The sequence below is a fragment of the Cygnus atratus genome, chromosome 9, assembly GCF_013377495.2.
Source record: "Cygnus atratus isolate AKBS03 ecotype Queensland, Australia chromosome 9, CAtr_DNAZoo_HiC_assembly, whole genome shotgun sequence".
Lineage (NCBI taxonomy): Eukaryota > Metazoa > Chordata > Aves > Anseriformes > Anatidae > Cygnus > Cygnus atratus.
Window position 1 is genome coordinate 21,756,291 of NC_066370.1, and position 27,910 is coordinate 21,784,200.

Consider the following 27,910-nt stretch of genomic DNA (forward strand, 5'->3'; position numbering starts at 1 on the left):
GCGACAAGATGGCGGAAGCGGAGTGAGCGGCTGGGCCGAGGCGAGTCTCCCGGCGGGACGCGCGGAGGAGGAGGGGGAGCGGCAGCGGCAGGGCCCGGCCAGGCCGCGGCGGGGCGGGGCGCGGAGGCGGGGACCGGCGCCCTGACAGCGCCCTGGCCGCGGGCGGCTGCGGTGGGCCGGCCCCGCGAGGGTGCGGGAGCCTCCTCTGCCCCCCTCACGCCCCTTTATCCCCGGGGCTGGGGGCGGAGGAGCGCCGAGGGGCCGCCGCTCGGGGCTGGGGGAGGCCCCGGCCTTGGCTCCGGGGGCTGTCGGCTCTCGGGGCCCGGTCTGAGGCGGGCGAGGGGCCCTGCCCGCCCGGCAGCCCCGGGGTCCCTCAGCGCCGCGGGGCGGGGGCTGCGTTCGCGCGGAGCGTGGCTCTCAAAAACCCGTGTTTTGGCTGAAAAATAACGTCCGACCCCCGTGTAACTGTTGGGGCGGCGTGTTGGGGGTGTGTGTGTTTGGGGTTTATGCAGAAATCCACCTAGGGGTTAGGCTTGTGGAAAATTTTTATTTATTTTCTGTGTTTTGTGCACGTAGGAGTTCTGATGGGAGGTCATGAACGGACTGAGTAAATAAATGGTTTAAACACTTAAATACCAATTTCCAAATACCAATTACAGTTGCAGAGTGTTTGCTTTTACCGTGTCACTACAAAAAATCAAAGTTTCTCAAACATGACTAGTGACATGCTGTGCATGCGCATGCACGGTATGTACTGTGCTGGTAATCCAACGTTACTGGTGTAAAACGGCAGGTTTTTCTGACCTTACTTTGGATTTTTATTTTGACCAAAACTGTTCTTCAAGTCTCAGAACAGCAAGAACAAAAACCTCTAAATATTTACGTCATGCACAGTATAATTTGAAATTATGTGGTGTCTAATACTGTCTCTATTTGAATAAATGCTTCTTTTAAATACAGTTTTCTGTTGTGTTTTATATTTTGAGTCCACTTTTAAACATACAGAGGTTTTTCAAAGTCAGAGTTCATGCATTTTCTAAAACTCACCCATCAGAGAGGTCCTTTTGCAGTGATGTTGCTCACAGGTAATGTCACAGTACAGCCCCTGTTCGCTTATCGAGTTTATTTGCACTTTAAGTTAGGAGTTCTGCTTTTTTGATGTTGAGTAGTTAACGAAAATTTTAGAAGACTATTTTTAATAGTATCTGAGACCTATATTTTATAACTAAATGTGGTCTAGTTACATATGCAGTGTTGCCCTGATCTCCTTTTACGATGCTGTAAAGACAGATTTAAATTCTGTAGTGGTTTTCATACTTTCTGTTATAAAAGATCCATCTATCCATCTGCCAAATTGTTAATGGATTCAGGGTCATCTTGCTAAAATATAACCCTCATTTTATGTATTTCCTCTTTTCCTTTAAACAACCGGCTTTTCGCTCCAAGTGACGAAAGGTTTTCTAACAAGTGTAATCTGTTGAAGCACCTTCCCGTGCTTTCAGCCAACAGAGGGCATGGTATTTCTGCGTGTCAGTGCTGCCTGCTGCAACTCATCACTCTTTATGTTCCGATAAGACCTGAGGGGTGGCAAGTAAGCCTCGTGCATCATCTCTAATTGATCTGGGGTCAGACGTGCTAGCGGAGGGCTGGAGATGCACATCAGTGCCAGGCCATGCTGATCAAAAAATTTTGAAAACGAGGCACTTAGCTAAAGAATTATCACCTAGCACTGAATTACTAACTTCTGATTCAGCTAGTGCAGTGAGACACGTTGCATATCTCACTGATAAGTCTTAAACGTGGTGAAGAACTAAGAAAATTAAACATCCAGTCTTATTTTTCTTAGGCTAATTTAAACAGTTGCATGACTGCTCAAACAAGCTAGACAAGTTTTAAGGTGTAAATATTTTGATGTGCATTTAATGCTCTCCGGAGGAGACTTTTTTCAACGTACTTTTCATTAGCAGTACGTGAAATTAACATAAAGTGATTTTAGAAGTGATGCTGTTTTCATTGTAACTGAAATGGTTAACGCATCAATGTTAACTTGTGCTCTCCTGTAGGTAGATAAATGGCATTATAATACACAACAGATCTGTATTTTTAACAATAAAGCCATACTTTTCTTCATTTCTGATAGTAGGATCTGTGCTTTGAAAGCAAGCTTTATTGCCCCAAATTGTCTTTGATGGCAAAAGATAGGAGATATCAACACAATGATGGGCACAAAATCCCTAGGGGACCGTGTACCTATTAAAGTTTATGTATTCCAAGTAATCAGGACCTATGGGATCATGTGCAGCACAAGTCAGCCTGAACATTTTTTTTTCTGGGTAGAGGATACTTTTTTTTAAGTTCTCTACTTGCAAAGTAGTCATGTCTTCAGAGGGGAAGGTAGCAGATTGGCAGTACTGCGTTCTGCTTTCAGCAGCGTGAGCTGAAACTCCTTATTACGTTCCTGTTTGGTGCAGCACCCAGTGGGCATTTTGCTGGGGACTTGGCAGTGCTGCTTTTTTTTTCTAGTACATTGCGGCTCTCTAAATGATCATTTTTCTGAGTCCTTCCTTATTGTGAGAAGGAAATATTTCTCCCCACCCACTTTTTTAAAGCATCCTTTGAAAAGCAATAAACAGCAACTATGTTCTCTGTTAATCATAATACTAAAACTGAAAAGGAAAAGATAAACAACGCTCATATGTTGAGAAACAGGTTTCATTGCAGTTTTAATGACAATGTTTTTGGAGAGAGATTATACTCTGCAGCAGAAGGAGGTCTTGTTAGGCTAGGAAAAAATCATTGGAGATTCTTTTAGGTATTTTTTTCCATAACTGTGGCTGTATTTGGGGAGGCATTGCTGTAGAAAGTAAAAGCGTTTTCTCTACAGCTTTTCATTCTTTTTCCAAATAGAACATGTCGCCATTTGGTTTGGCTAGAAAATGTTTTGCTGAATGTGCAGAGCGGACAGCCAGTGGCTCCTGCGCTGTGCCACGGGGAAGAGGGATGCGGCAGTATTCCTGTGCAGCTTGCGGGAAGTTCTGCATGCATTCCTAAATTGCCACCTATTGCTACCCTTGATGCATCTTAGAAGTTCATAACCACATCTGTCTACAAATCACATCAAGTAATAGCAAATGTTACGAACCTATCGATTTGCAAGCTGTCCATTATTGTATCTCAGAGAAGCTTAGCTTTTCTCCTTTAAAATCCGTATGTGCTGCTCTTCTCTTTGTGAACCGCTTTCATTTCAACTTCAATCCCGCCAGGCTGGACGAACACTGCACAGCTATGGAGAATGAACCAAACACAACGACGTGTTCTGCATCTACGACTACTATCACTACCACCTCCACTTCCCGGACCCCGCTCCCGCAGATATCTGTCTACAGTGGCTCTGACAGGCATGCTGTCCAGGTACCGGGCCATCAGATGCTATTTCCCATCCTGTGCAATGCTCCCAAATACATGCGTCGTACAATACACAAAATTAACTTTCCATTCTTAATTGCTGTCTTCTTTCTCAATATCTGACTTACTGATTTTCATAAGATGCTGTTCACAGGATAGATGTCAGACCACTTAAGAATAGTGCAGTGTGCAGGCCTGCCTGCCAAATAACGGGAGAGAAATGCTATTGGAAAACTTGATTTTTCACCGTTCCCCAAGGGTATGGATTATGAACATAAAATTTTACAAAGTAACACAAAAAGCTGTTCACTTGACCACCACTGACTAGAGGGATCCAGAGGTATCTTTGTGTGTGTGACTGCCTCTTGGATCCATCCCCATTTTGCTGTTCTTTAAATAAGATTACCAAGAAGTTTGTACAGCCCGCTCTGTTGGGTTTGATAATTGAGTCTCGTGTGCTATCCTGATCTTCCCAAAAAAATAGAATATCACGTAGAATATGATGATGAGAGCCTAAGAGACTTGGTTGTAGCGTTATGAAAAATGTTGTACCTATATTTGGTAACTGTTGAGAAAAGTGGTGGTGGAGCAAGTTCAGTATTATACAGTTGGTGTGAAACGGATGTATTTGGTTTTATTTCCTTGTAAAGGTAAACTTCAGCATCGTGTCAGTATGGTGTGTGTTTTGTAATTGTGATTAATTACCTACTGATTCATCACAGGTTATTCAGCAGGCCTTGCATCGTCCTCCTAGCTCAGCTGCTCAGTACCTCCAGCAGATGTATGCAGCCCAACAGCAGCATCTAATGCTGCAGACTGCTGCTTTGCAGCAGCAGCACTTAAGCAGTACCCAGTTTCAGAGTCTGGCAACTGTACCACAGGTGAGAGCGAAGATTGCTGAAAAATAGTGGTTTACTACTTTCTGGAGTAAGACTAGAGTTCTAGAGCATTGTCAAACATAACAGCTTAAGTGCCTGAGCTTTCAAAGTCTCACAATGATTTGCTGTTATATATTAATGACTTTGTTCTTTTAAATTGTATCTTCCTCCAAACTGTTTGGAGGATTTTGTTATAGATGCTCCAGTAGGCGTTACAGATGCTCCAATAGGCGTCCATTCCACGCTTAACTGCATACATTATAATGCATCATGTAAATCATCAAACAGGAAGAAATGTATATATTAAAAATAGACTACTTCAATCTTCATCCCATGAATTTTTCTGAAAGTTGATGGGGAAACAAACGAATAGCCACGCATCTTAGTGAAATCAAATTCAGGTAGTCAACATCTGGCATTTTAGTGTGTTTTGCCACACGTCTGGCAGCATTATAAATAATGGCAACGTTCAATTTTAACTCCAACTGCAGCAATGTAGGAAGTAAATGACAATGCTGTGTTTCGTTTCTGAAGCAAAGCTTTTAATGTGAAAGGAACACCGGAGTAGACCCATTGTGAAAACTTAAGCAGTGGAAAGACTTCCTTTGACCTCAGTTGACTGTGGATTGAGAGTACTGTCTTGCAGGGATAGGTGGCAGTTAATATTTTTATATGTGGAAATGCTAAAACAGAGTTAAAAACTTCAGGGATAGATACAGCTGTTTGTTGTCAGAACTAGGATGGACTCTTCTGTGCTCCTGGCTTCTACTTCTGTACCTTTTCCATTAGATCATGGTAACATATTGACTTATTTTTTTGTGACGGATTTGTGCCTGTACTGTTACTGCGATAGAGCGAAGAGAATCAGGCTGGGCAAGTCTAAGAAGTTCTGTTCTGCAGTCTGTTAATATATACATCTAAATCACTGTCCCTGTATTCATCTGAAGGTCTGGAGTAGCGTAGTGGTATAGACATTCTATGTGCATACATAAACTGTCATTCTAGGGGAAGTGAGGATGTTCCTCGCAGCATTTATAAAGTTTGTTTTAATTTTAGATGCTTCTAAATGTAATAAAAATTACAATGTGAGTTTTAATAATGACAGTTTTAATGATGTCACGTTCTAAGTTCTGAGCACCATAGGTGATGAGTTGATTAGGTACTTCCATCATTAACAGTTTGATGGGCTTTACCTGTGATAGTTATTGTTCAGGTCTTGATCTTCGAGAGTCTGAGTGCCTGAAAGCTGCAAGGAATTCAAGGCATTTGACACCTTGCAGATTCCAGTTCAGAGCTTGGAGTGCGCTTTGAAATCTAATTCCCCTGAGTCAAGCAGTTTTGCTGCTAACTCAGAGAGAGGGTAATGTTAGAGAGGGGTGTTTTTGATGGTTTATGCAATAATGTGAACATCGCTTAAACACTTTTTGATTTCAGTATTTGACGCATATTCTTGCTATCTAGGCAAGCCTGTCAGGTGGGAGGCAATGTACTTCCCCCACTGGGAGTGTCACTCAGCAGTCAAGCATGTCGCAGACCTCGGTACGTAATCAAACAAAGCCCTGCATCCATTCTCAACCCCTGTTGGTTATATAATAACTATCTGGCAAAACAGAAAAGCTTTTAGTATTTAAATTTGTGTGGTTAAAAGGAGTATTAGAGAAACACTAAATGGAAGTACGATGACCCTGTAGCAAGCGTTGGCTATGCTTCCAGTGTCATCCTCTCATCCCGATGCTAGTGTTCCTGGCTGGCGTTGGAGGCTTCCCTGGTCCCAGCCCACTCTTGGTGCTCTGAGGGGCAGTTGCTCACTTTGTGGGCACTAGTGACTGTTCAGACCACTGCAGGAATCACTCTCTGAGCTTGCTTTCATCTCTTACATGATTTCTTACCGGATTTTTCACATTAGTTTCTTTATTCAGGGCACTGTTGTAGTTCATAACTCTGTGTACCAGTGATTAAGGAGCACCGAATCTAAAGAATCCAAGTCATTGCTCACTTATGTATGTGAAACTGGTTAAATTGTTCATAGCTTTCATTCTTTTATCATCTTTTATCATGCATCTTTTATGCACTTTAAATTACTTTATCCATATCCTAAGCATGTGCTCAGGTTTCAGTTGTTAGCGGCTCTGTGTTCAGTTCATGCTGCGTTTCCTTAAATGACATCTTCAGATATGTAATTTGCAGAGCCTTCTATGTACACTTCTACAGTTGTCTTCGGTAGGACTTTGTTAGTCCTACAGACATCCTGCTTATTAATCATGCCCTCAAGCTGTTCATGGCTTCAGTGCATAGCTTCGATGATTTAACTGTTTGTTTTTTTTAAGCTTTCATAGCACTGCTTTGGCTTACAGTCGTTAGAAGTAAAATCATTCATTCATTATTAAATTTAGGAGGGAAGGTTTTCAAATATGCCTGATGTTAAACTAACAGAATAATTGGGCTTGGATTTTCAAGAAAATCTCAAAGTGATCTAAAAGAGCTGGGCACTTAACTCTGTTGAATGTGTTAGTAAAAACAAAAAACAACCAGCTTTTGCTTGAGCAGATGCTAAAAAGAATTTTTCCAGGAGCATTTAATATGAAATTGTAGAAAACTTTAGTCTCAGACCATTTTTAAGTGTGCATATGAGGAATCAGAGTCAAAGTATGGCAGCACAAACAGGCACCTTGGTCAAGTTTCATAACGAGCATCTCAGAAGTTGTCAGTCGTGTCAGATAATACAAGCATTTAAAGATACTTAAGTATTAAAATTCAAACATTTTTCTTAAAATATGACAAGCTCATGGTATGTGTTATGTAAATATGTATTTCTATGAGATGTATTTTTTCAGACTTCATAACATCGTTGTTTATATTCGTTAATGCTTATTACTGTGTACTGCTAAATATTGCTTGTAGTTTGAGAATTAAAATATAGTCTTGCCAGAATCTAGTTTTGTGATGTTTGGCTCAATACATTTTTGATATCTTTACAGTTCAGAGGTTTCTACTGACCCTGCCATTTTTGTGAAAGGCTTTCTGGCTTTAGACCCTAGGATGATTGAATTTCCATGACAGAAGCAATATTTTTGTTTCCTTAGATTAACCTCTCCACCTCTCCTACACCTGCACAGATAATAAGCCGTTCACAGACCTCCAACACCACCAGCAGCAGTATTACCCAACAGACTATGTTGCTGGGGAGCACCTCTCCAACCCTTAGTGCAAGCCAGGCTCAAATGTATCTACGAGCTCAAATGGTAAGTTTGGATTTTTGTTGTTGCTGTTGTTTTTTGTTCCCTCAAATTTTACTGTTCCAGTTCTTATTTATGTTATTTCTAGAAATTATAAGAATTTTTCTTTAGTTTCAGGTAGCTTTGAGAATTTAGTTACTAATCTTTGCGTACATATCTCTGGAACGCTTAGATGTCGGAGGAATAAAAGGATTGCTGTAGCTTAGTTCTGGCAAAATTTGTTCGGACGTTTTTAGCCTGGTCGTTTGTTAAATTGATAAAGCATGGGAAAAAAAGAGCATGTCTTATCTGGCTATGTAAAAGGACATATTAGAGTTTATGTTCAGGGTAGGCTTTTTCCAATGCATTGGTAACATTCAGAGCTCAGACTCTTGAGGAAAATTTGATTGCATTTAGTTAAGATTGTTCTTTAGGTTACTCTCTAGAATACGAATTAAATATGTAGCTTTCATTCTCCTTAGATTCACATGAAACTCATCAGGTTCTTCCCAATTCCTGTTAATGTGGCATTTCCATTTCTTAATGGGCAACTTTGAAAAATCTGTATAGTGATTTTATTTTATTTAGTTTAATACTCTGTGTTGTGAGTCTTGTATGAATTGATCCTTACAGGCTGTGTGGGATTTCAGAGGAATTACTGAAGTTATACCTGAATGCTCAGGTTGTGATCAGTGCTTGGTGGAGGCCAAAGATACTTCCATGACCCGTGGGAGTTCATGACTAGAGCTTTCTAAAATGTTATGTACAAGTACATGAAACAGGAAGAATCACTGTTATGCTACACCAAGAGTCAGAGGTCTGTGACTGCACTGATGTATAAAATTAGATGCAGGCACGAGTTCTTGCAGGAACTGCACCTGTGAAGCGTGTTTATGAAAGTTTTTTCTTTGTTCTTTTTCTGAGATTTTTTTCTTAGGCTTGCCCAGCAATGCTGTTATGTGATGTTGAGCTTTTTCTTTGGTGGCTCTTCTCCTACATGATTATTGAAAAAGCAGTATGAATTCAAGATAAGGGTTTAAAGATCAAACACCATCAATTTGACAGTAAAAGGATTTCCTGAGTCTTTGGTTTGTAAGCAAACCTAGATGCTGAAATCACCTAGTACTAGTTAACAGAAAGTTAGGAATTCATCATGTCGCTGCCTTTCAATATGTGTTATCAAATTAGTGGTGGAAGCAATATGGGATGAGGTTGCTGTTTTTTATAGTAGCAATCTGTCTCAATGACATGGATTTTTGGATATGGTTTTCATATCTATTCACACTAAGTTTTCGTCCAGACTCTTTACATCAAATTTCTTGCTTATTTCAATAACTGCCTTACATCCCAGTTTTGAGAGAAACTAACTCTGTTAGTTTCTGTTCAGGATGATATTGCAAGACCATTTTGCTCTTCTTGGTAGCATGTCAAACCTCTTTCAATCTTTCAGTGTTTCTATCTAACATGTCAAATTAATGCTTTTCCTTCCTTGTCAAGGACTTTCTGTAGAAAGGTCAACTCTCATCTGTAGTTAGTCTATAACAATAGCCTCATCACCAGCTTGATTCACTTCTGGCTAAGTAACTTCATGTTTTCTTCCTAGCTGCTCCTTGCAGTTGACATGTCTTTAAAAGTAAGGGAAAGTGACTAATGATCTCTCTTCAAAGCCTTCCATAAGACTTGCCTTTGCTATACTGTCACTGAGGAAATCAGTGACAATTAGGCATGCCAGTATACTGAAATTAGTAATTTGAGGGTGGTTGTGCGATATCTGTTCTTGCAATGAAACTTAATTAGCGTAGTTAAAGTTGATATAACAGCCCTGTTTGTTAAGTAACACTTGGACAGATAACACTTGGACTGGAAGATACTCCAAGTTTTCTCTCTTTACAATATTGTAGAAATTGGCCACCTCTTTTTTGCCTTTGTTTCACTCATTTGTAACATTGGAGGGAAAGCCATTTTTAAAATGCTTGCGTGAAAGCTGATGTGTGTGTGTGTGTGTATAATATCTGTTTCTGAATATGTAGAACAAATATTTTACATGATTTTAAATTATCTTTTCATTTATTTACTTAAACTACTGCAGTAAATTGTTACTAGAATAAGTTCCTCTAAAAGTAAAAAAAAAAGAGAAGCTGTGCATCACTGCATGTAACATATATCACTCTATAAAAGTAAAATGTTGCTTTTCTTTTTTTTTTTACATATTTTTCAACGTTTCAGTCTGTTACCTGATATTTTTTTCTTGCTTAACAGCTAATTTTTACTCCTGCTACCACTGTGGCTGCTGTCCAGTCTGACATTCCTGTTGTCTCATCATCTTCCTCATCTTCCTGTCAGTCTGCAGCTACTCAGGTGAGCTTGTGTCCAGTAGAGTGTGCCAAAACTGAGAAATAAGGAAACTTTGTGCTTAGATTTTACTTACAAAAATTGGTTATGGGTACTGTTTCTGTACATCTTTAGTGTTTTCTGTTTACCATCATCACACATTTAGAGGTGATCATGTTATATGTAAAATTGGGGTCCTGGATATGACACTTCAGCTCTTCATAATTCTCTCTCATCTTTATTACCTTGAATGACTTCACGTTATCAGCTGAAGTAGTGTTGTCATTTCACTGAAACATGAAATTTGTATATGATCTGGAAAAACATATGGGACAGCACAGATCTCTACAGAATGTTAGTCACCATCTCCTGCTGTGAAAAGCAAACATTTGTCCAACACATTTATGCTCTCATGAAAGACCTTCCCTTCTATTTTAGGGATTTCTTTAAAAGACTCTGCTAATGGACTTTGTTTTGAAACTTTGGAAATCCAAGTAAATTATACCAGTTGAATGTTCTTTGTGCTTGTGTTTGTGGATCCTTTCAGAAGATTCCAATAGATCTGTGAGCCACTAACTGCTTTACAAAAGTCATATTGCTTGTTGTAGGGCACATGTCTGGTGCTCTGTTATAATTTCTAGTACTCTAGCAATTGGAGGTACCAGATTTACTATTTTTACTTCTACAGATCTTCCTGAACCACTTCTGAAAAATCTGCATTGTGCTAGTTGCACCTTCCAGTTCTCTTGTGCCAAGTTTGGAAAAAGGTTTCCTTCTGTAGTTACTCTTTTAACATTTCATTCTTGAGGTCATTTAGAACTCTTAAGGTGGATAAAGCCCAGTCTTGGTAATTTGGTACTCCATTTTATAGCATAACCAGTTTATTTTTAAAAGCTAAGTGTGTTTGGCAGAACTTCGCAGCTAAAATGAATAACCTAGAAAATAAAAAAATAAAAAACTTGAGAGTAGGTGCACTAGTTTTAGATACGCTTTCGTTGTATTCCTTAATTAACCAATTCATTAAACACAGGAATAAAAGATTGCCTTGTCGTAGGCATGGACAAGGCTTGCAGTGATAAGCAAAAGGTTAACATCCCCCAAAGCTATTGAATTTAGTTTTTAGTCAACCTTCCACATCTAACTTTTTGGCCTTCAGACAGAGAAAAAAAATTACAGACACAAAAGCTGCAAGGTAATGTGTTACCATGTCATTGCTGAATTGTGAGGAAGATTGCCCCTTTGTTACACAAGAAGCTTTGTCAGTGAGCAGCATGAGAAAACAAATTCCTCATTTTACCTGCTGTAGTTCTAAACTCTTTCCATATCACCTGCTGAGTACCATTAATTTCATGCTGCTGGTTTAAAGATATCTGAGTAAAATCCAGGGTGAAGGGGGAAAGACTTTACCTTTGAGATACAGCGAAAAAGTGAAGAAATGCAAACCTCTATTCCCACCTCTTCATTCTCTTCATTGCACAATTTGGTACATTATGTGGGTAGGGAGGACTCTGAAAACATATGCAGAAGCTGGTAGCTCTGTCCTTACTGGGAGCATTGTCCCTGTATCTTGCTGGTAGCTGCCTTCCTGGTCTGATCTAATTTACCTTTATTCTAGTACTTTCAGTAAATGAGCAATTAGGTCTTTTATCTTCTGCTGCAGCACTTTTTTTTTTTTTTTTTTAAAGGATTGTAGCGGACCAAGTATTTTTTTTATAGGTGATACTGCCTAGCTAGCATAACAGCTTTGGGAATTCAGTGCAGTGCTGTGTCAGGAAAATTGGTTGTATTGTTCTCGTTATTGCAACAGGGTGTTAAAATGAGCAGTTAGCTAGGTCAAATTTATATGAGGGAAAACAGGAGCTGGCATTTATTCCCTGGTTGGCAAGCCTTTCTTAGCATGTTGGGCTCTTTTTTTTTCTTTTTTTTTTTTTTTTAACCTTCTCTTTCCCTTTTTTTATGAACTTTCAGCAGACCAAATGACATGCTGGGAGAATGAGTTTAATGGGAACCTTGATTATACGGTAGGCTGGACTGTGAGACCTGGGCTTTTATATATCGCAGGGTCCTGATAAAAGGTCATGGTAAAGCCTTCCTACTGTCGCGTCCAAAATCTAAGTTGACCTTTTGCTTCCCACACTGAATAGATTCATCTTAACTGCAAAAACAAAGTCAGAGTCTGACAGCAGAGTGCTTGTGGCACTCTGGGGGTTCTCCATGACTGGGTTTATTAGGTCAGATATGATATTCTTCATATGTTTCAGAAGCATCCCCTTCAGAAACACAAGCTGGAATGGGAGTCATCTTTTGGACTTCGATGGTCCTCAGGAGTGAAAATGTTAAATTTGGAGCATCTTGATTAGTGTAAGCCATTAGGCTCTCGCAAACTCCAGAATAATCTCATCCCAGTTGTTTTATTTGCTCAGACATCTGCTTATTCATAGACTTTTCTCCCCTTCTGCAACAGCTAGGATTGCAATAAATGCATCATGCATGCCAACTAGGAAACAAATACTGTTGTTTTCAGAACAGGATTTGAGCACACCCTGTGGTAACACACTGAACAGTGAGAAGTAAAATGTCAACTAGTTCATTACACGAGTACTAACTGGAACGAGTAAATAATAATAAATAAATAAATAATCAAAAAGTGGATGGCAATAAGTAGTCCTCTTTTTTTTTCATGTAAAGTATGACATACGTTAGTGCTCTGCAAGGGTAGTCTTTGTCCTTGAAATAAATTTTAGCTCAGCATGTAGGACTGGAAAGCTGGGGTCAAGATGTACAGAAACTGGCTGCGTTATAACACACATCGGTGAAAATCACTGCCTAATACGCATTTCAGAAGGCTTACATTTTGTTTTATTATTAGAGCTGTGGTGAAAAGGTATATTAATATTGCTATAGAAATAAGGTACACTCAGGTGTATTGAGACACAAATAATATACAGCACGTTCTTGTCACTACCATTACCCAAGGCTCTGGTTTATTTTAGTCCCTGCAAACATACTTTCCACTGTATTTTGGTAGTGTCTGCATAAAAATAAAGTTGCATTTGCTTAAGATATGTTCTGTCATTCACTTTGAATTTACTATAAAAGGGAGAAAAAATACAAGTTTTAATTCAAGTTAGTGTAATGAACAATTATCCTTTATTTTTTAAACTTCAGTAAGTAAAAAGACTGCTGTATTTATCACTGAAGTACCTCAAGATCACTATTTTTCTGTTTATTTGGTGGCTTTAAGATACGTGGATATGGAGACTTTTAACTTCTCAGATATTTTGATAAGGTGGGATGAGATGTATAACATAAAATAAGTAGAGTTAATGTTGTCTGGTTTTGTCTGGATGTCTGTCGTAAATGTTTTTATGTATTTGTTTACATTTTACTGACTTCCCAGGTTCAAAACTTGACATTGCGCAGTCAGAAGTTGGGTGTGTTGTCAAGTTCGCAGAACGGCCCACCAAAGAGCAGCAGCCAGCCTCAGTCGTTGTCTCTGTGCGCTAATAAACCTGTAACCAGTACCAAGGGCAGCCAACCAGATCCCTCAGAGAGCAATAGAAAAGGTGATAGCCCAACTCCAGAGTGTCGGAGTACGCCAGTCACACGGACATCAAGCATACATCAGTTAATAACACCAGGTAGGATGAAAATGAAGCTATATTTTAAAGTAATTTGTATATTATAGTTCTGTCAGGGTCCATTGCTCACTGACCACGATCTTTTAGATCTTCCATGTGAAGAGTTTAATGTTTAATACTAAATTTACTTATTTGTTGATATTTGACATTACACAGGATTTTGATTTAGCAGAGTGATACAGCATTGTTCTGAAATAACAATGCAAGCACAATGTAGCAATTGCAATATACAGCTGAATCCCAGTACAAACATAATTCTTGTTACTGGTCACTGTGTATGCTCACTGTCATGACATGTCATTTCCAAGCAGCCTGTTGCTGTCTCCAAAGTCCATTTTGTTGGTTATATTTTGTTGTGATCAGAATGATTTTTTTTATATTAAGTAATTTTAAAAATCCATAGGTAAGTGTTCCAGAATCTTAGTATTTTGTATTAAGTGATAGATCAAGAGAAGCATGCAGTTGGTTAGAAATGCACTTACATTGCATGCAATGCATTTGCTTTTTAGCATCTTAATTTTGAAAGAGTAATGGTTATCTAGACAATTGGTCTCAATTCTGGGGATTTAGCTTGGCTTAATGGCGGCTTTTAAAGAAAGAATAAGACGTGCTTGAGTTATTGAGCCCTAATGCTCTTGGAACTTGTTTCTGGAAGGAATAAAGTCCGTCTTTACTAGCAGAATAAGTAATAAAAAAAGGCAAATCATTTCTCAAGTAGAAAAGGGAAAGCAAGAAGAGGCTTGCACATGGAGCAAAATATGTGTCTGCATACACTCAAACGCTCTAAGGAATTACTAGTGAGTCACTGGTTCACTTGAAGGCGATGTGATATCTCTGGAAGTTGCACTATTTTTAGATTCATACCTTTCAGTTTGTGCTTTCACATTCAGGCAAATACTTTAAATGCTTTTGCTTCATACTGAACTCCTGCTGTTTTGTTTGGAGTCTCTTATGTTATCTAAAATTTAACTTAGCAGTTAGGAACAAATCCTGTTGTGACATGCTTATTTCTTCCATTCCAGTCTCTTTCAAAGCAAAGGTTAAATCCATTTGAAATTGCATGAAATTCTTAAATAAAAGAGAAGGCTGGATCAGCAATGATCTTAGAACTACCACCAAAAAGATGTGCAGATAATGTTATATATGTATTTTCTGTATATGTACGATGCGTGGCTATGTTAATTTATTCATTGCTGCATTTGCTTTGGAGATTGGTATATTCCTAAAAATTCTTTTTGCACACTATATGCTGTTAAAGAAAGTGTTTCTAAATGTGGATCCAAAAGGTTGAAAAGTTTTGATGGGCTTACTTTAAAGTAAAAACTTCCTTTCTTTCATTATTTCTATAATGTCCTCTGGACCTAAGGAAATAATTGCTAATTGTCACTTTTTTTTCCCTCCCTTCACAGCTTCATATTCTCCATTGCAACCTCATTCTCTGGTAAAACATCAGCAGATCCCACTTCATTCACCACCTCCAAAGATTTCGCATCATCAGCTGATACTGCAACAGCAGCAGCAAGTCCAGCCGATTGCACTTCAGACTCCTTCTGGTCAGGAGCCCCCTCCGTCACAGCACTGTCTGCCACTCCCAAGCCACGGTCTTCCTCCGGGTCCCAGCAGCGTCCAGTCTCATTGCTCACCTATTCACATCCATCCTCCACCTCTAACGTTATCTCCCACTCCATCCCAGTCAGCTCAGCAGTCAGTAGTGGTCTCCCCTCCACCTTCTCACTCCCCTAGCCAGTCGCCCACAATAATTATTCATCCTCAAGCACTTATCCAGTCACAGGCAAACTCCCTCGTGCCAACAGCTCTTCAGCCTGAGCAGGGCACTCCTCAGCAAACTGCTACCAACCCAGTTCGACCGATTGCACAGCCACTTAATCTTCCGCCGCATCTCCCACTTCCACCCTCCCCTGCTGTACATATAGGATCAGTAGATCAGCCCAGCTTGGTTTCCTCGGGCCAACAGATAGTGTCCTCCACACCACACCAGCAATATTCAGCCTTGCAGTCCACACCTATCCCTCTTGCAGCTCCTCCACAGCTGTCAACATCTTCAACCCAGATTCAACAACTGCCCTTGCAGTCTGTGCAGTCGTTACAAGTGCAGCCTGAAATTCTATCCCAGGGCCAGGTTTTGGTTCAAAACACTTTGGTTTCTGAGGAAGAACTTCCTGCTGCAGAAGCTTTGGTCCAGCTGCCATTTCAAACTCTTCCACCACCTCAGACTGTTGCAGTAAATCTTCAAGTGCAGCCGTCAGTACCAATTGAAACTCCGGTGGTAAGTGCTCAGAAACCTTCTTCTAATTTTAGGATTAAACTGAGAGTGAAAAATCCTTTCTTTGATGTCATCTGTGACCACGCAGAGCAAAGTCAAACAACCTGTGAAAATACCTGTTTTCCAAAACCATTCTAGTTGTGAAAGCTGGCCTTAGAGAGACAGGTGCCAGAGGTAGGTGAATACAGCGAGTTGTTTGAAAGTTATATTTTGGGGTACCAGTCTGTCAAAACAAATCATCTTGCTGTCTTTGCAGAACTCTTTTTTTCTTAATAGAGCAGTGCTGATTGCAGAAATGTTCAAAAGGGATTTAAAATCAGAAATTTTTGCTATATACCTCATGAATAGAGAGCCCAGTTCTTTGACACATAGTACTCATTCAAGCTAAATTTCACTGTGTATAGTGAAGAAGATAGGGAAACCTAAATGCTGGACATGTCTTCCCATTAAATGATGCCACTCATGAACTGGGGACTCCACTGTACTTTGAAAGTACTTCAAATATAGCTTTGCTTTTCCTTTGTTACGGGGACATGGGACAGTCAGGCCAATGAAATATTGCAGTCCTTCATCCTTGACTTCTCTAAAGAATCTGGTCTACCAAGAGATTAAGGAAGATGGTGTGCACTGTATTTTTAATTCATGTTGAGGCAATGATAATCCCAATTCTCTGATACTTCATGTAAAAATTGGGCAAAATAATAGAACTCAGCTATACTTTTGAGAAGGTAATGTTTTACATCCTGATCTGCTAAACTAGCTGTCAGTTATTAATGTAAATTTACTTTTGGAATTTTTAGGAAAATACCTTATAATCTTTTCAGTGATGTTTTTGATAGTCTTGGCATTCACTCCCGAAGAACTCAGTTTGATTACACTGCTGTATAAGATAGAAAACAATTTGCAGACTTAAATTATAAAGCTTGCATTTTTGCAGAAGTCTTTAAATGGCTACAAGGGTATGTGTAAATTAAAATACAGCAAACTATAAAGATCTGGCTTTGAAAAAGTCAAGTTCTCTGGTCTGTTTGATAGGACTATGCCTCTTAAAATTCTGCTGTTTTTAACAAAATAACTTTGTTCTCAAATGTCAACTTGATGTCCCCAGAATTAATTGTTTTGTATGCAGTTGAAAACTATTATTTTATTAGATTAACATATCTTAACTCTTCAACTGGTAATTTGTTTTTTTTAACAAAAAAAAAAGCACAACTGTTTTTATACGACTCTTTTAAAGTATTATGATAGACTGGAAATCACTAAACCAATAGTTTGCTGAATGCAGATTTACCAGGTGGAGAATGTATGTGAAGAAGAGATGCCTGAGGAGTCTGATTGTGTCAATATGGTTAGGACACCGACACCGCCAACTTTGTCCCCACCAGCCATAACCTTGGGGAATGGAGAGGCACTTAATTCAGAAGAGCCTTTGTCAGGTGAGAACAGATGTAAAATTAAAGTAGCTTCTCTGTTTAGGAGCTAGCTAGTGATGTTTTAAAGCAAAAATGTCTGATTTTCATCTTTTTTATACTTTTAGATTATAATTTTTTAAGTAAAACTGTATAAAGTATGCTAGAAACCTTTGTGATAGAATGAATTATTCAGTCCCAAAGGCGTAACTTACATATGTATTTGGATAATGTAGTACAAAAATAGCTTTTCAGCTCTTTAGCGTATACTTTTATAATATGAAAACCTTAACAGGAGTATCAATCTCCAGGTGCTCTTTAAGTGATAGCTGTTTGATGTGAGCAAAATATGCTGGTTGGTGTGGAGCTTGATTTCACAGAATCAGGATCAACAATTGGAAGGAGCTGTCAGAATGGTTGCTTACATGGTATGACTGTTCTGTGCATCATTTTTTGACATGCACAGTAAGGAGCAGTTGTAATGCAAAAGCTACCAATGAACATTTTTCCAGAGAATTGTAAAAGATATACCTGCCTATATCAGTGTTTGTGCTGCAAATTAATGCAACTTCCCCTGATGTGCTGAATACACAAATTTCTGCTGAAGCTACAAAGACAGGATGCTTCACAGATCAGTTATGAATGTTCAGCTTGTTCTGTGCTGATCCTTTCCTGGAATAAATGAGAAAGAGAAGAGGACAAAATATTCTTTTTTTACTTTGTAAATAAAACATGGTAACTGATGTTTGGATCAGATAGGATGTTTACTAGAGCTAAAAGCCAACGCTGTCCAAAATCAAGTACAAGATGTAGATTCCTTTGTAGGTTATGAGCTTGTCTGTATTTCCAAAGTATTTTTCAGAAAATTGGGTTTTCAGCAGAAAGTTGTGAGTATCTATGGCACTGTATATTCGCATGTGTGTATATACACACATGTATGTATGTGTAATAATGAATGTATGTAACATCTTTCAGAACACCAGGAGGTACAACCTTTCCAAATTCGGGTTCTTATACCCAGCTTTCTATACCTACAGCTGATATTGTGTATATTTGTGACTCTAAAGATGAGCAAGGCTCAGAGCAACCCTGAAAATGTTTTCTCTTTAAAAATGGCTCAGCAACTTTGTTTTGAGAATCACATGTTTGAATAGAGTGGTTTCTGGTTTTGTCTCGTGGATTTGAGATATGTATAGGAAGTCACTTCTTTCAAATGTTTTCTCATGGCCATCTATGGTTATAGTTAATCAGTACTTAGTAAAGGAAGATGATGCTTACTTGAGAGCTGTTTGGTTGTAGACTAGTCTGTCAAGGAAAATCATGTGGTTTTGAAGGTAAAGTCTATAAACTGTAAAGAAAAGCCTGTGTTACAGGATCATATGTACAAAGCTGGGTGTGTTTGTTTATCATTTCTACTTTCTAGAACTCTGAACGAATGTTTGGACATAAGTCACAAAAGTATAACATACTTTATGTTTTTCAGACCATGTGGGAATTCCTTCAGTGACATCATCAGTCAGTGCCTCAGTAATTAAATCTCCATCTGATCCTTCGCATGCTTCTATTCCACCACCACCTCTTTTGCTTCCAGCAGCAACAACAAGGAGTAACAGCACGTCAATGCCCAATAGCATTCCTAGTCTAGAAAATAAACCTCCACAGGCTATCGTTAAACCACAAATCCTGACCCATGTTATTGAAGGCTTTGTGATTCAGGAGGGGTTGGAGCCATTCCCTGTAAGTGTAAAAGTTACCTTGAATTTTTTGCTACTAATTCTTAAAACAAACCATTCTTAAAGAAGATGATTAACTATTGTTAATAGCTATTTGCTATTTCTAATAGCTAATAATAAGAATTCAAGGTCATTAAACCTCGAATACATTTCCAAATGTTGGGGTTGACCTTTTTTCCCTGTTTGGTAACCTATTTCTTACAGCACTTCAGTATACTTATTTAATCTGAATTTGTGCTGCTGTTTGGCTTGCCAGTGTCACTGGATGACAAGGTACTAAATGAAACAGAGACTACAGTAGAGTGGGCAGGCTATCCAGAGATAACAACAGAGTTATTTTAGGCTAACATTTGCACTAACTTTGTTTTACACTTGTCTCCTAGATACCTCAATTTAAGCGATAATTTAAACCTCTGCGATGAGTCTTTGTATATAGTAGTACTTTCCTCTTAAAAACTTTGTTGTTTAAAGCACCATCAATCCCCTACTGAGCTTTGTGTGATTGGTCACAAATACTGTTTCCAGTCATTCATTCTTCAGTTAACCATTGTTACTTTGCTTTTATTGCAATAGGTAAGTCGTTCATCTTTGCTGGTAGAACAGCCTGCAGAAAAAAGATTGCTAGTGGAGGGTCAAATCATGAGTGTTATGTGTGTTGAATCAGACTTGCAGAATACAAAACATGCAGACAACTCATCGGACACAGAGATAGAGGATATGATTGCAGAAGGTTTGTAGTTTTTGTTTAAATATCAATTTTTTCCTTCTGGTCTGTATGTATTACAGAATCCCATCCTGTCTGTACATCTGGAATCTTCCTCCAGTCTTTACACCATCTCTAACAGATACTGTTTTCAAATGTTTGTAACTAGCTATGCATAATGACAAAAATTGCTGTGGGTGCACACAAATGTCAAGAAACTGTGTACTGTCCTGCTTAGAATACAGTGGTCTCTAACACAACTCATGAGCTAAAAACATCAAACTTCCCCACGCAGTAACAGAAGCACTCATCATCATGTTGTGTTTTGGTTTTTTTTTAGAATCTGGAAATCAAGTATGTTAGGTGTGTTAGGTTGCAACAGTCATTTTGTCTTTAGTTTGTTACAGTAGATCTTAGTTCAGTTTTGTTTTCAGAAGAATTCCGTGAGAACCTTTCAGTAATAACTCTGTGCTGTTTGTCAGATGTCAAAGAGCTTGTCTGTTGTTTCATGCAATTATTCAAACATTCATGCTTTTGTTTTCAGTTATCATTCCTGGAAGCTGGTATTAGGCTTATGTTCGCAATTGGCAACTACTCATTAGAGAAGCTAGGAAATATCCAGTATTGGGAGGCAGCTGCATAGGCAGAAGTCAATCAAAGGAGATTTTCTGATGCTAAACCAAGATATAGATTGCATTTATACGGTAGAAACACCTAAAATGCAGAAGAGAAGACCTTTACCATCAATTTTTGCTTTCATCTGTAGTCACTTTATTCCACGTGACCTGGCTTGTGCATTTTTTTAAATAGAAACAATGATTTATTTGAAGTATGGCTCTCTAGTCTGTATTTAACTTCATTTGCAAAGTTGGTCAGGTTTGGTAGGCTTCCAACTTCCAGTTTCTACTTCATGCGTGGTACCAACTTAAGTTGGGGGCTTGCAACGTGGTCAGTCTGACACTACCTAGGTTTTTTGTTGACTTCAGTTATGCCTTTGAATCCTGATACATCAGATATGTTATTCAAATAATTATTTCAGCCTGTTTAACTTCGTTGCATTAGTGCTTTTTTATTTATCACCTTGTTAGCACACTAGTTAGTGAGGTAATATCACTATAACAATTTTAAAATTCATAGCTAAAACCTCTTAATTAAACCTTGATATGTGTTTGTGTTAGCTGGCATTAGAGCTTAACAAAGAGTTTTGAACAAAAAGCTAGTCTGCAATATTTGCAGTTAGTTGTGTAAAATTAAAAGTATGAATGTAGAAGATGAATAGCAAGAAGCAAAGTTTATGAAACCGATTCAGGTAAATAAGAAATATGGAAGGAATGGATGTTTGTTTAGCTCACTGATTTTTTAAATAAATGTTTTGTCCGTGATTGCAGCCATGTGGCATGCAGTTCTTTTGCTTATGTGAATGAACACAAAATGTTACACTTCGGTTTGTGCCAGTCTTGCTCCTAATGATGTATTTCACAGATGGTGCATGGGGATAAGTTTGGGTGTTTTGTTTTGTTTTGTTTTTTTTTATGCCAAAAGGCAAGTTAGTTTGCAGAGATGGTAGCATTCTTCTAAATTATTACAAACCATGCTCTACCCACAAAATTCTCTTCCAGCAGAATAGGGTGTAGACATTCAGCACGTGACATATGCTGCCTTCTTACCTTGTACTGCCTTCTGGGCTTTCCTACATCTTTCACTGGTGCTTCTCTCAGCTGTTGTTTGAGTTCTTCATGGGGAACAGGAAAAGTGCTTCCTATCTCACCAATATCATAAAAAAATACTGTGTAACAATAGACTTCAAATTGGTAGACGCTACAATCCTTTTCTTTTTATATGCATGTTATCTTTCTAATAGATAATTTCCAACGTCTTATTTGCTTCCGCAAGTTCTCCTTTTGGTTGTAGGTGTTGCTTATTCAGAGAAAGTATTTACAACTGTAATGCATTATTTCATTACAGGAGAGCTTGAATTTGGACCATAAAGTGCCCAGTTCTCTTAACAAACTCTTTATAAGCAATTTGTAGAGACTGTAACTATTTTTTTAGTTGATTGCTATATTTGAAGGCATACCTGCTCATGGATGGTTTGAAATGTAACAAAAAAGCTGACATAATTCCATGAATAATTTAATCCATGGTTCAGTTCACTCAAGTTCTTTTGCATGGAGAGTAAAATCTATGATTTTCTTAGTTTGGCATAATTTTCTGTTAATCAAAATATTTCTTGACATGTATTAAATACTTGAAAGTCTTCTACCTGCCTGCTTAAGAGATGAGAAACTTGAACACATTTTTTTCATTGAAACTAACCTCTTTGTACCTCACTCCTTCCTCTAGAGGGACTGGATGAAATTGAAAATGATCTTCTGAAGTGTGAATTTTGTGGGAAAATGGGATATTCTAACAAGTTTCTGCGGTCAAAACGATTCTGCTCTACATCCTGTGCCAAAAGGTACTCTCCTCTAGTTATTGCCTAGTGTTATCTGATTAATGGAGTAGCCCCCAAATACTGTCTGATGTTGAAAAATAAAGAAGCAGTGAAAAATGTTTGCCTTCTGTGCAAATTTGCAGACTATGTGGGTACGAAGGACAATGGTAGATAGTTTTATTTCAAGACAGACCTCCAGTTATATTATAGAACTCTTTCAGAGGATGACATTAATGCTGTTGGGCTTAGAGGGATGCTGATGGGTATCCATTAAAAGTTAGAAAGTGTTTGGAAAGTGGTGTAGAGGTCTGTGGGCCACAAATCACTATATATTTGTCATATTCTTATTGTCTTCCCCTTGCAAAAAAAAATCATGATTTGCATAGAGCAGAATAGAAGTAGTTAAACCATAAATTTAGTGTTTTCTAAAGCTTCTCATTTCTTGAAAATAACATACGCTGCTCTTTGCTTGGCAAAGGAAAATGACTGCTGATTTCTGTTTCTCTTTGGGTTTAGTACACTTTTTTATTTTGTTTTGGTTTAGAGGAACAAGTCATAATCAACACCTGAATGTAAAATCTTCCATCGTTACAGCTGGAAAATTGATATTTAATCCCAAATGTTTTAGAAATAGGGGGCAGTTGTATGGGAAATAGTTTTCAGCTGCCACTTAGTTGTGTTTTTTTTTCTCATCAGTGTACCTTGAGACCCCCTTTCTCTTATGTCTCCTGCTTTTTTCATCCCCAGCCTGAGGCATTCCCACTTTAAGTAGCAGGAATGTATATGTTTTATTTGGTAGTTGTTGGGACACTACTATAGTGAAATAATATTCAGAAGGCAATTGGCCCTTCTTCCTTCGTCCTCCTTTGACGGGGTATCAACTAGGAAGAGAAAATGGAAGCAAAAGATGTAATATGACATTAAGCTTTTAGAGGATGTTTTAGAGAAGTAGGATTGTAGTATGTGATAAAATCCAAAGCTGTTTTTTTATCATGGAAAATATTTTAGAGCAGGAAAGATGGACATCTTCCAGGGATGATCTAGATGTACTTGATCTCCCTTCAAGACAAGGGGTTAGAGTACATGGCCTTTGAGATACCTTTCTCTTATATTTGTGACACCTGTTGTTGTCTTTAATTAGGCAGTGTTTCTGTAGACAACAATGTCATTTTATTGCTAAGTTGATTGAATTCAGTCCAAAAAGCTATTAGTGCATTATTTGAATATATCTTACTTCTTTAGGCACAGCCTTAGTTGCACTAAGAAATTTGGGCTGTTTACATCAGACAAGACCAATCGTTGGAATCGGAAATCAGATAGCCAAAGTCTTGGGCGACGCGGGCGTCGACCGAGTGGCCCTGATGGGGCGTCACGAGATCATTTTCTTAGACAGGTCTGTGGAATATTTGCTTAAAACTATGGCATTGTTTTGGGAATTACAAATAAAATATAATACTGCAGTGTATTTGTGCGATGTTTTCCAGCTTCCAGTTACTTACCCATCCGCAGAAGAAGATCTGGCTTCTCATGAAGACGCTGTTCCAGCTGCCATGACCACGCGTCTGCGAAGACAGAGTGAAAGAGAGAGGGAGCGTGAACTTAGGGAACTAAGAATTAGGAAAATGCCAGAGGGCATTGACTTGTTACCAGTGGTGCAAGCAGACCCATCAGTATGGACTGTTGACGAAGTTTGGGCCTTTATACATTCTTTGCCTGGTATGTAATGTGCGAGAACTTGTTCCACATATTTAACAGTAAAGCTCTTTGCTTTTTAGCATCACTCTGAGGAGGAGATGGTGTGGTAACAGCACGAGTGTACTTGTTGATAGAGACTGGAATGTGATTTGTTTCCTCTCGCTTGTTCCTTCAGCACAAATCCCATGTTGATAGAACTAGTCCCACTTCTGCTGTTGCACCCCAGCTGATGGAGACTAGAGGTGTTCTTCCCTTCAGTCTGATTTCTCTCAAGAGGTCAGTAGAGAGATCAGACACACTTCTCCTTTACATTTCTTTCTTCACTTCCCTCCTTAGTTACTGCTTATTCAGTAGAAAAAGCAAGAAGGGAGTTCCTTCCAATTATGCAAGTGAAAATTTTGAGAGGCTTAGCATGATATAAATCACTAAAAAAGAATAACCTGGTTTCTTCTATAAAGCTAAATTTTGTTTTACGTAGCTTTGCACAGTAACTGAAATAGAGAACTCCATGTATAGATTACATACTCTTAGGTTAGAAGACACAGCAAAGGTAGTACCTGAGTCTGTTTGCAGAAAAACATCTTTTCTCCTTGTTTACACACCTTTTCCTTAGCTCAGTGTTCATGCTTGCCTTTATGTCATCTTCAGGTTATTTGACATTTATTTAGTTGTTTGCTATTTGATTATCATAAGCTTTAAAGTTTTACTCCCCTCTTTTTCCCAGGGATGCCATTCTATCTAATCAGATATCGTAATTCCTCCAGATAACAGGGCAGGTCTCCTCACGATAACAGCCATATAAGAATTTGTTGTTTATCCACGTAACTCACATGACTAAACACTGAACCCTGGCTTGGGTTTGTTCCTAGTTTTCTACTCTTTGCTGGAATGCTAAACCGTTTTGCTGTGTATCCCATTAGACTAATAACCTGTAAGGAATGTGTCGTTATTGGTGAGTCATATGCATGAGTTTTGCCAGCTAATGTTTTATATAATCAATCAGGCAAAAAATGAATTAGGGATGTTTTACATCAAGGATGACTTTTGTTGATTTACCTTTCTTCTGATGGTTTATAAATTGCAATTAAGTTACATCATCTGCTTCTGGGAACTTCCAGCGATGCCTGTAAAAACAAAGCTTCTTAGATTTAAGACATGGTCTTTCAAGTTTCTGTATTTTACCTGTGTTGCTGGAATGTGATTATATCACTGCTGTTTTGATTTACTGTCTTTATAGACTTGAAGTTTCAGTTAACTGAATAACTTCCGGATCCTAGGATCTGTAAAAGAATAAAGGATAGTTCCCATTCTAAAAAAAATAATACTTCAAGTACCATATAAACACAGTTCATTTACAAGTATGACAACAAGTATTATCCTTAAAATGTGATTTCTACTTTGAAACCATTATTTGTAGAATATGTCCCCAGCTGCTGGATCTGTTTTTTAGTATTTATAAATGAGTTGATCTTTGAATTTAAACAAACTTTATATTATTATATATTCAATGAAAATTTATTACAATTACTCATTTCTACCACATTAAGATCTAGTTCCTCTTTATTTATCTTTTTAAGTTCAATAGATGGTTAAAATGATATTCACAACCTGCCAGAATTTTTGTTACATAGCTGCATCCGTATTTTTGGCATTTTTCTTCTGTTCAATACATTCTCAAACCAGTCTTAAAGAAATACTTCTTCATATGCTGTCAGAATTGAATAATACAAGAAGTAATGCCTATAATTGTTTTTTTGTTATGCTGTTTTTCAATATGTACTTGAGCAGGCCATGCAGACCGTTTGCCACGTTGCAGGAAGCAGTGATTTGTGTCTTCTGTACTTTATAGGCAGTAGGGACACCTGATTTGATTTACTGTCCTTTTTTTTCAGTCTGTAAGCTAAGATCTAACTGTAAAGTGTCCTTGTCAGGCTTTCTCTGAATTCTTCCAGAGTCTTGGAAGAGATGACAACAGTTTAATCTGCAGAAAAGTTGTTCCTCTTTTCTTTCTTCAGTTGCCAGGTTAATAGTCTTTTACTCACCTCACATCCTTTTTTTTTTTAAGCTATTGCACAATGACCAATTGTGAAAGCACTTAAGAATACCCAAATTTGCTTGTATGAGGGAACTGAAATAGATTCAACTTCCATCTTTTGCTTTTCCAAAATGACTTTGAGAAAAGGCTGTGGGTTTTTCATTAAGAAAAGCAAATTCATAAAGCAAATCCTGGTTAAAGAAAAAGCCTCCAACAATAACTAATAATCTATTTTCATAGGACCACGGTTGTTGCTAAATATACACACTTATCTTGTTCTATCAGATTCTTTGTAAGCGCTGTGGTCTGACAGTCACCAAGTTCAGATCTGAAGTCAGACATACAGTGAGGGATATCTTTCACAGAAATACTTAGTGCTCGGCTTATGGAATCTGTGTGGGTTGTCAGTACATAAATAAGAACCTTTCTAACGATATTAGAGCTGTTAAATCCTACTGAGACTGGTCAGTTGTCCGAAGATTTTTCTTCATGATACTGGCAGCATCGTCTTCATTTTGTAGCTGGAATTGGCTGAACCATTCCAGGTGTTCTGTGACAACTCTGAGCTCCTGAAGAATGTTCTCATATTGGTTGCGTTACAGTTTGCAGCTGGGCTGCACTGTACCAGAAATATTAAAAGTAAATGTTATGGAATACGTGCAGGAACTAAAACATTCTGATGTTTCTCTGTTTTATTAGCTGTATAAATACTGTTCGTGACAAACTAATTTCACTTTCTTTTTACCACTCTAATTTCTTGTTACCCTAAGTAATGCCCAAGAAGAGGGTGCTTGTCATGTATTAAAGGTGTGTTGTTGTAAATGCTATACAAAATAGTCCTCACTCCTGGTTAAAAGTTAGTCAGCAGCTAAAAAATGTTTTCCTTTTGGTATCGTAGTTTATTGATTCCTTTCTCTTAGGAGACCTTTTTCTTCTTACATTGTCTTTTTATTCTTGCCTGTTCCGTAATAAAGCAGCAGCTAATTGTTATATGTGGTCTAGTTAATCAAATGGTTAGGGAAAAAAAACCTGTGCTTTATACTCTGTGAAAAGCTGACCTTTTCCAGGCATCCCCTTGAGCAACCTTTTGTTTCCATAGCGTTCTTCAGCAGAAAGGGGCCTTCAGTTACTTTGGACCATCAAATCCATGAAGAGTCCCCTTTCTTATGTTGTAGGCCTCTGTAATCTGAGCCCGTGTTAGTTCATGTTCAGAAAAAGAGTTTATCATTTAAAGAAAAAATCCAATCAGTTTAAAGTTGCGCTTGATGATAAATGATGATAAACTGCTGATAAATGCACCAGTGAGAAAGTCATGCCCACAAATTGCAATTCTGGTTGCTTAACCCAGTGGTGGTAACGTATGGATGGAACTAACACCTTTCGGAAATCATGGGTAAGTGAACTTTCTCGTTGAGTTCTAGCTAACACTAGAATATGCACATTATTTCTAGAGGGAACCTACTTGAATTATGCTTGAACAGTGGCTGCTTTTGTGGTATTTTGCAAGTATCTTCCAATTAGGAGATCACGGCAGTTGTTCGTTTGTATGAAATGAGACAATTGTCTATGCTAGGACTTGAAATTTCCAATAAATAATTCATCAGTAGTTATGGTGTAAATAGATACTGGAGTAAAAATGACTTTCAGATTATCTCAGAAGTTCCCATCAATATTGAACTCTTTCACATACTACAGGTTTCACAAGCTAAAGGGGCAAGCATTAGGGATTGTGTAACTAAAAAACTCTAGCATGGACAGTCATTGCATCTAGAGATGTACATTTCTAACACAGTAATTCTTTTTTTCCATTGCCTTTAGGTTGTCAAGATATTGCAGATGAATTTAGAGCACAAGAAATTGATGGACAAGCTCTCCTCTTGTTGAAGGAGGATCACCTTATGAGTGCAATGAATATAAAGCTTGGACCTGCGTTAAAAATCTGTGCACGTATCAATTCATTGAAAGAATCATAGGGCATGAACACGAAGGTTTAAACAACAGTTTGTCTGTGACAAAACCAGCAGTAATATGCCAACATCTTCACCATGGCATGAGTGTTACTGTGATGTTTTGTTAAATATATGGAGTTTTTCCCACATAGACTTAAAAGTATTCCTCTGATTATACCATGTAGTCCTCTGTAGTTT

General features: G+C 38.2%; 1 protein-coding gene across 2 annotated transcripts; it reads left to right on the plus strand.

Moving 5' to 3' along the window:
* On the plus strand, nucleotides 1-27,860 carry PHC3 (polyhomeotic homolog 3). 2 transcript variants are annotated; one of them, XM_050712434.1, is made up of 15 exons: nucleotides 1-40; nucleotides 3,264-3,411; nucleotides 4,128-4,286; nucleotides 5,745-5,822; nucleotides 7,400-7,525; nucleotides 9,758-9,856; nucleotides 13,230-13,470; nucleotides 14,880-15,757; nucleotides 17,040-17,190; nucleotides 18,647-18,900; nucleotides 19,470-19,626; nucleotides 21,943-22,057; nucleotides 23,276-23,426; nucleotides 23,518-23,749; nucleotides 27,582-27,755. In XM_050712434.1, exons 2-15 carry the CDS (start codon nucleotides 3,286-3,288, stop codon nucleotides 27,734-27,736), a joined length of 2,922 nt encoding a protein of 973 aa, XP_050568391.1. In that variant the 5' UTR covers nucleotides 1-40; nucleotides 3,264-3,285; the 3' UTR covers nucleotides 27,737-27,755. The 2 variants fall into 2 exon arrangements, with proteins under 2 accessions (XP_050568391.1, XP_035413097.1); XM_035557204.2 differs by having other exon boundaries at nucleotides 2-40; nucleotides 7,367-7,525; nucleotides 27,582-27,860.
* The last annotated feature ends 50 nt before the right edge of the window (nucleotides 27,861-27,910 follow it).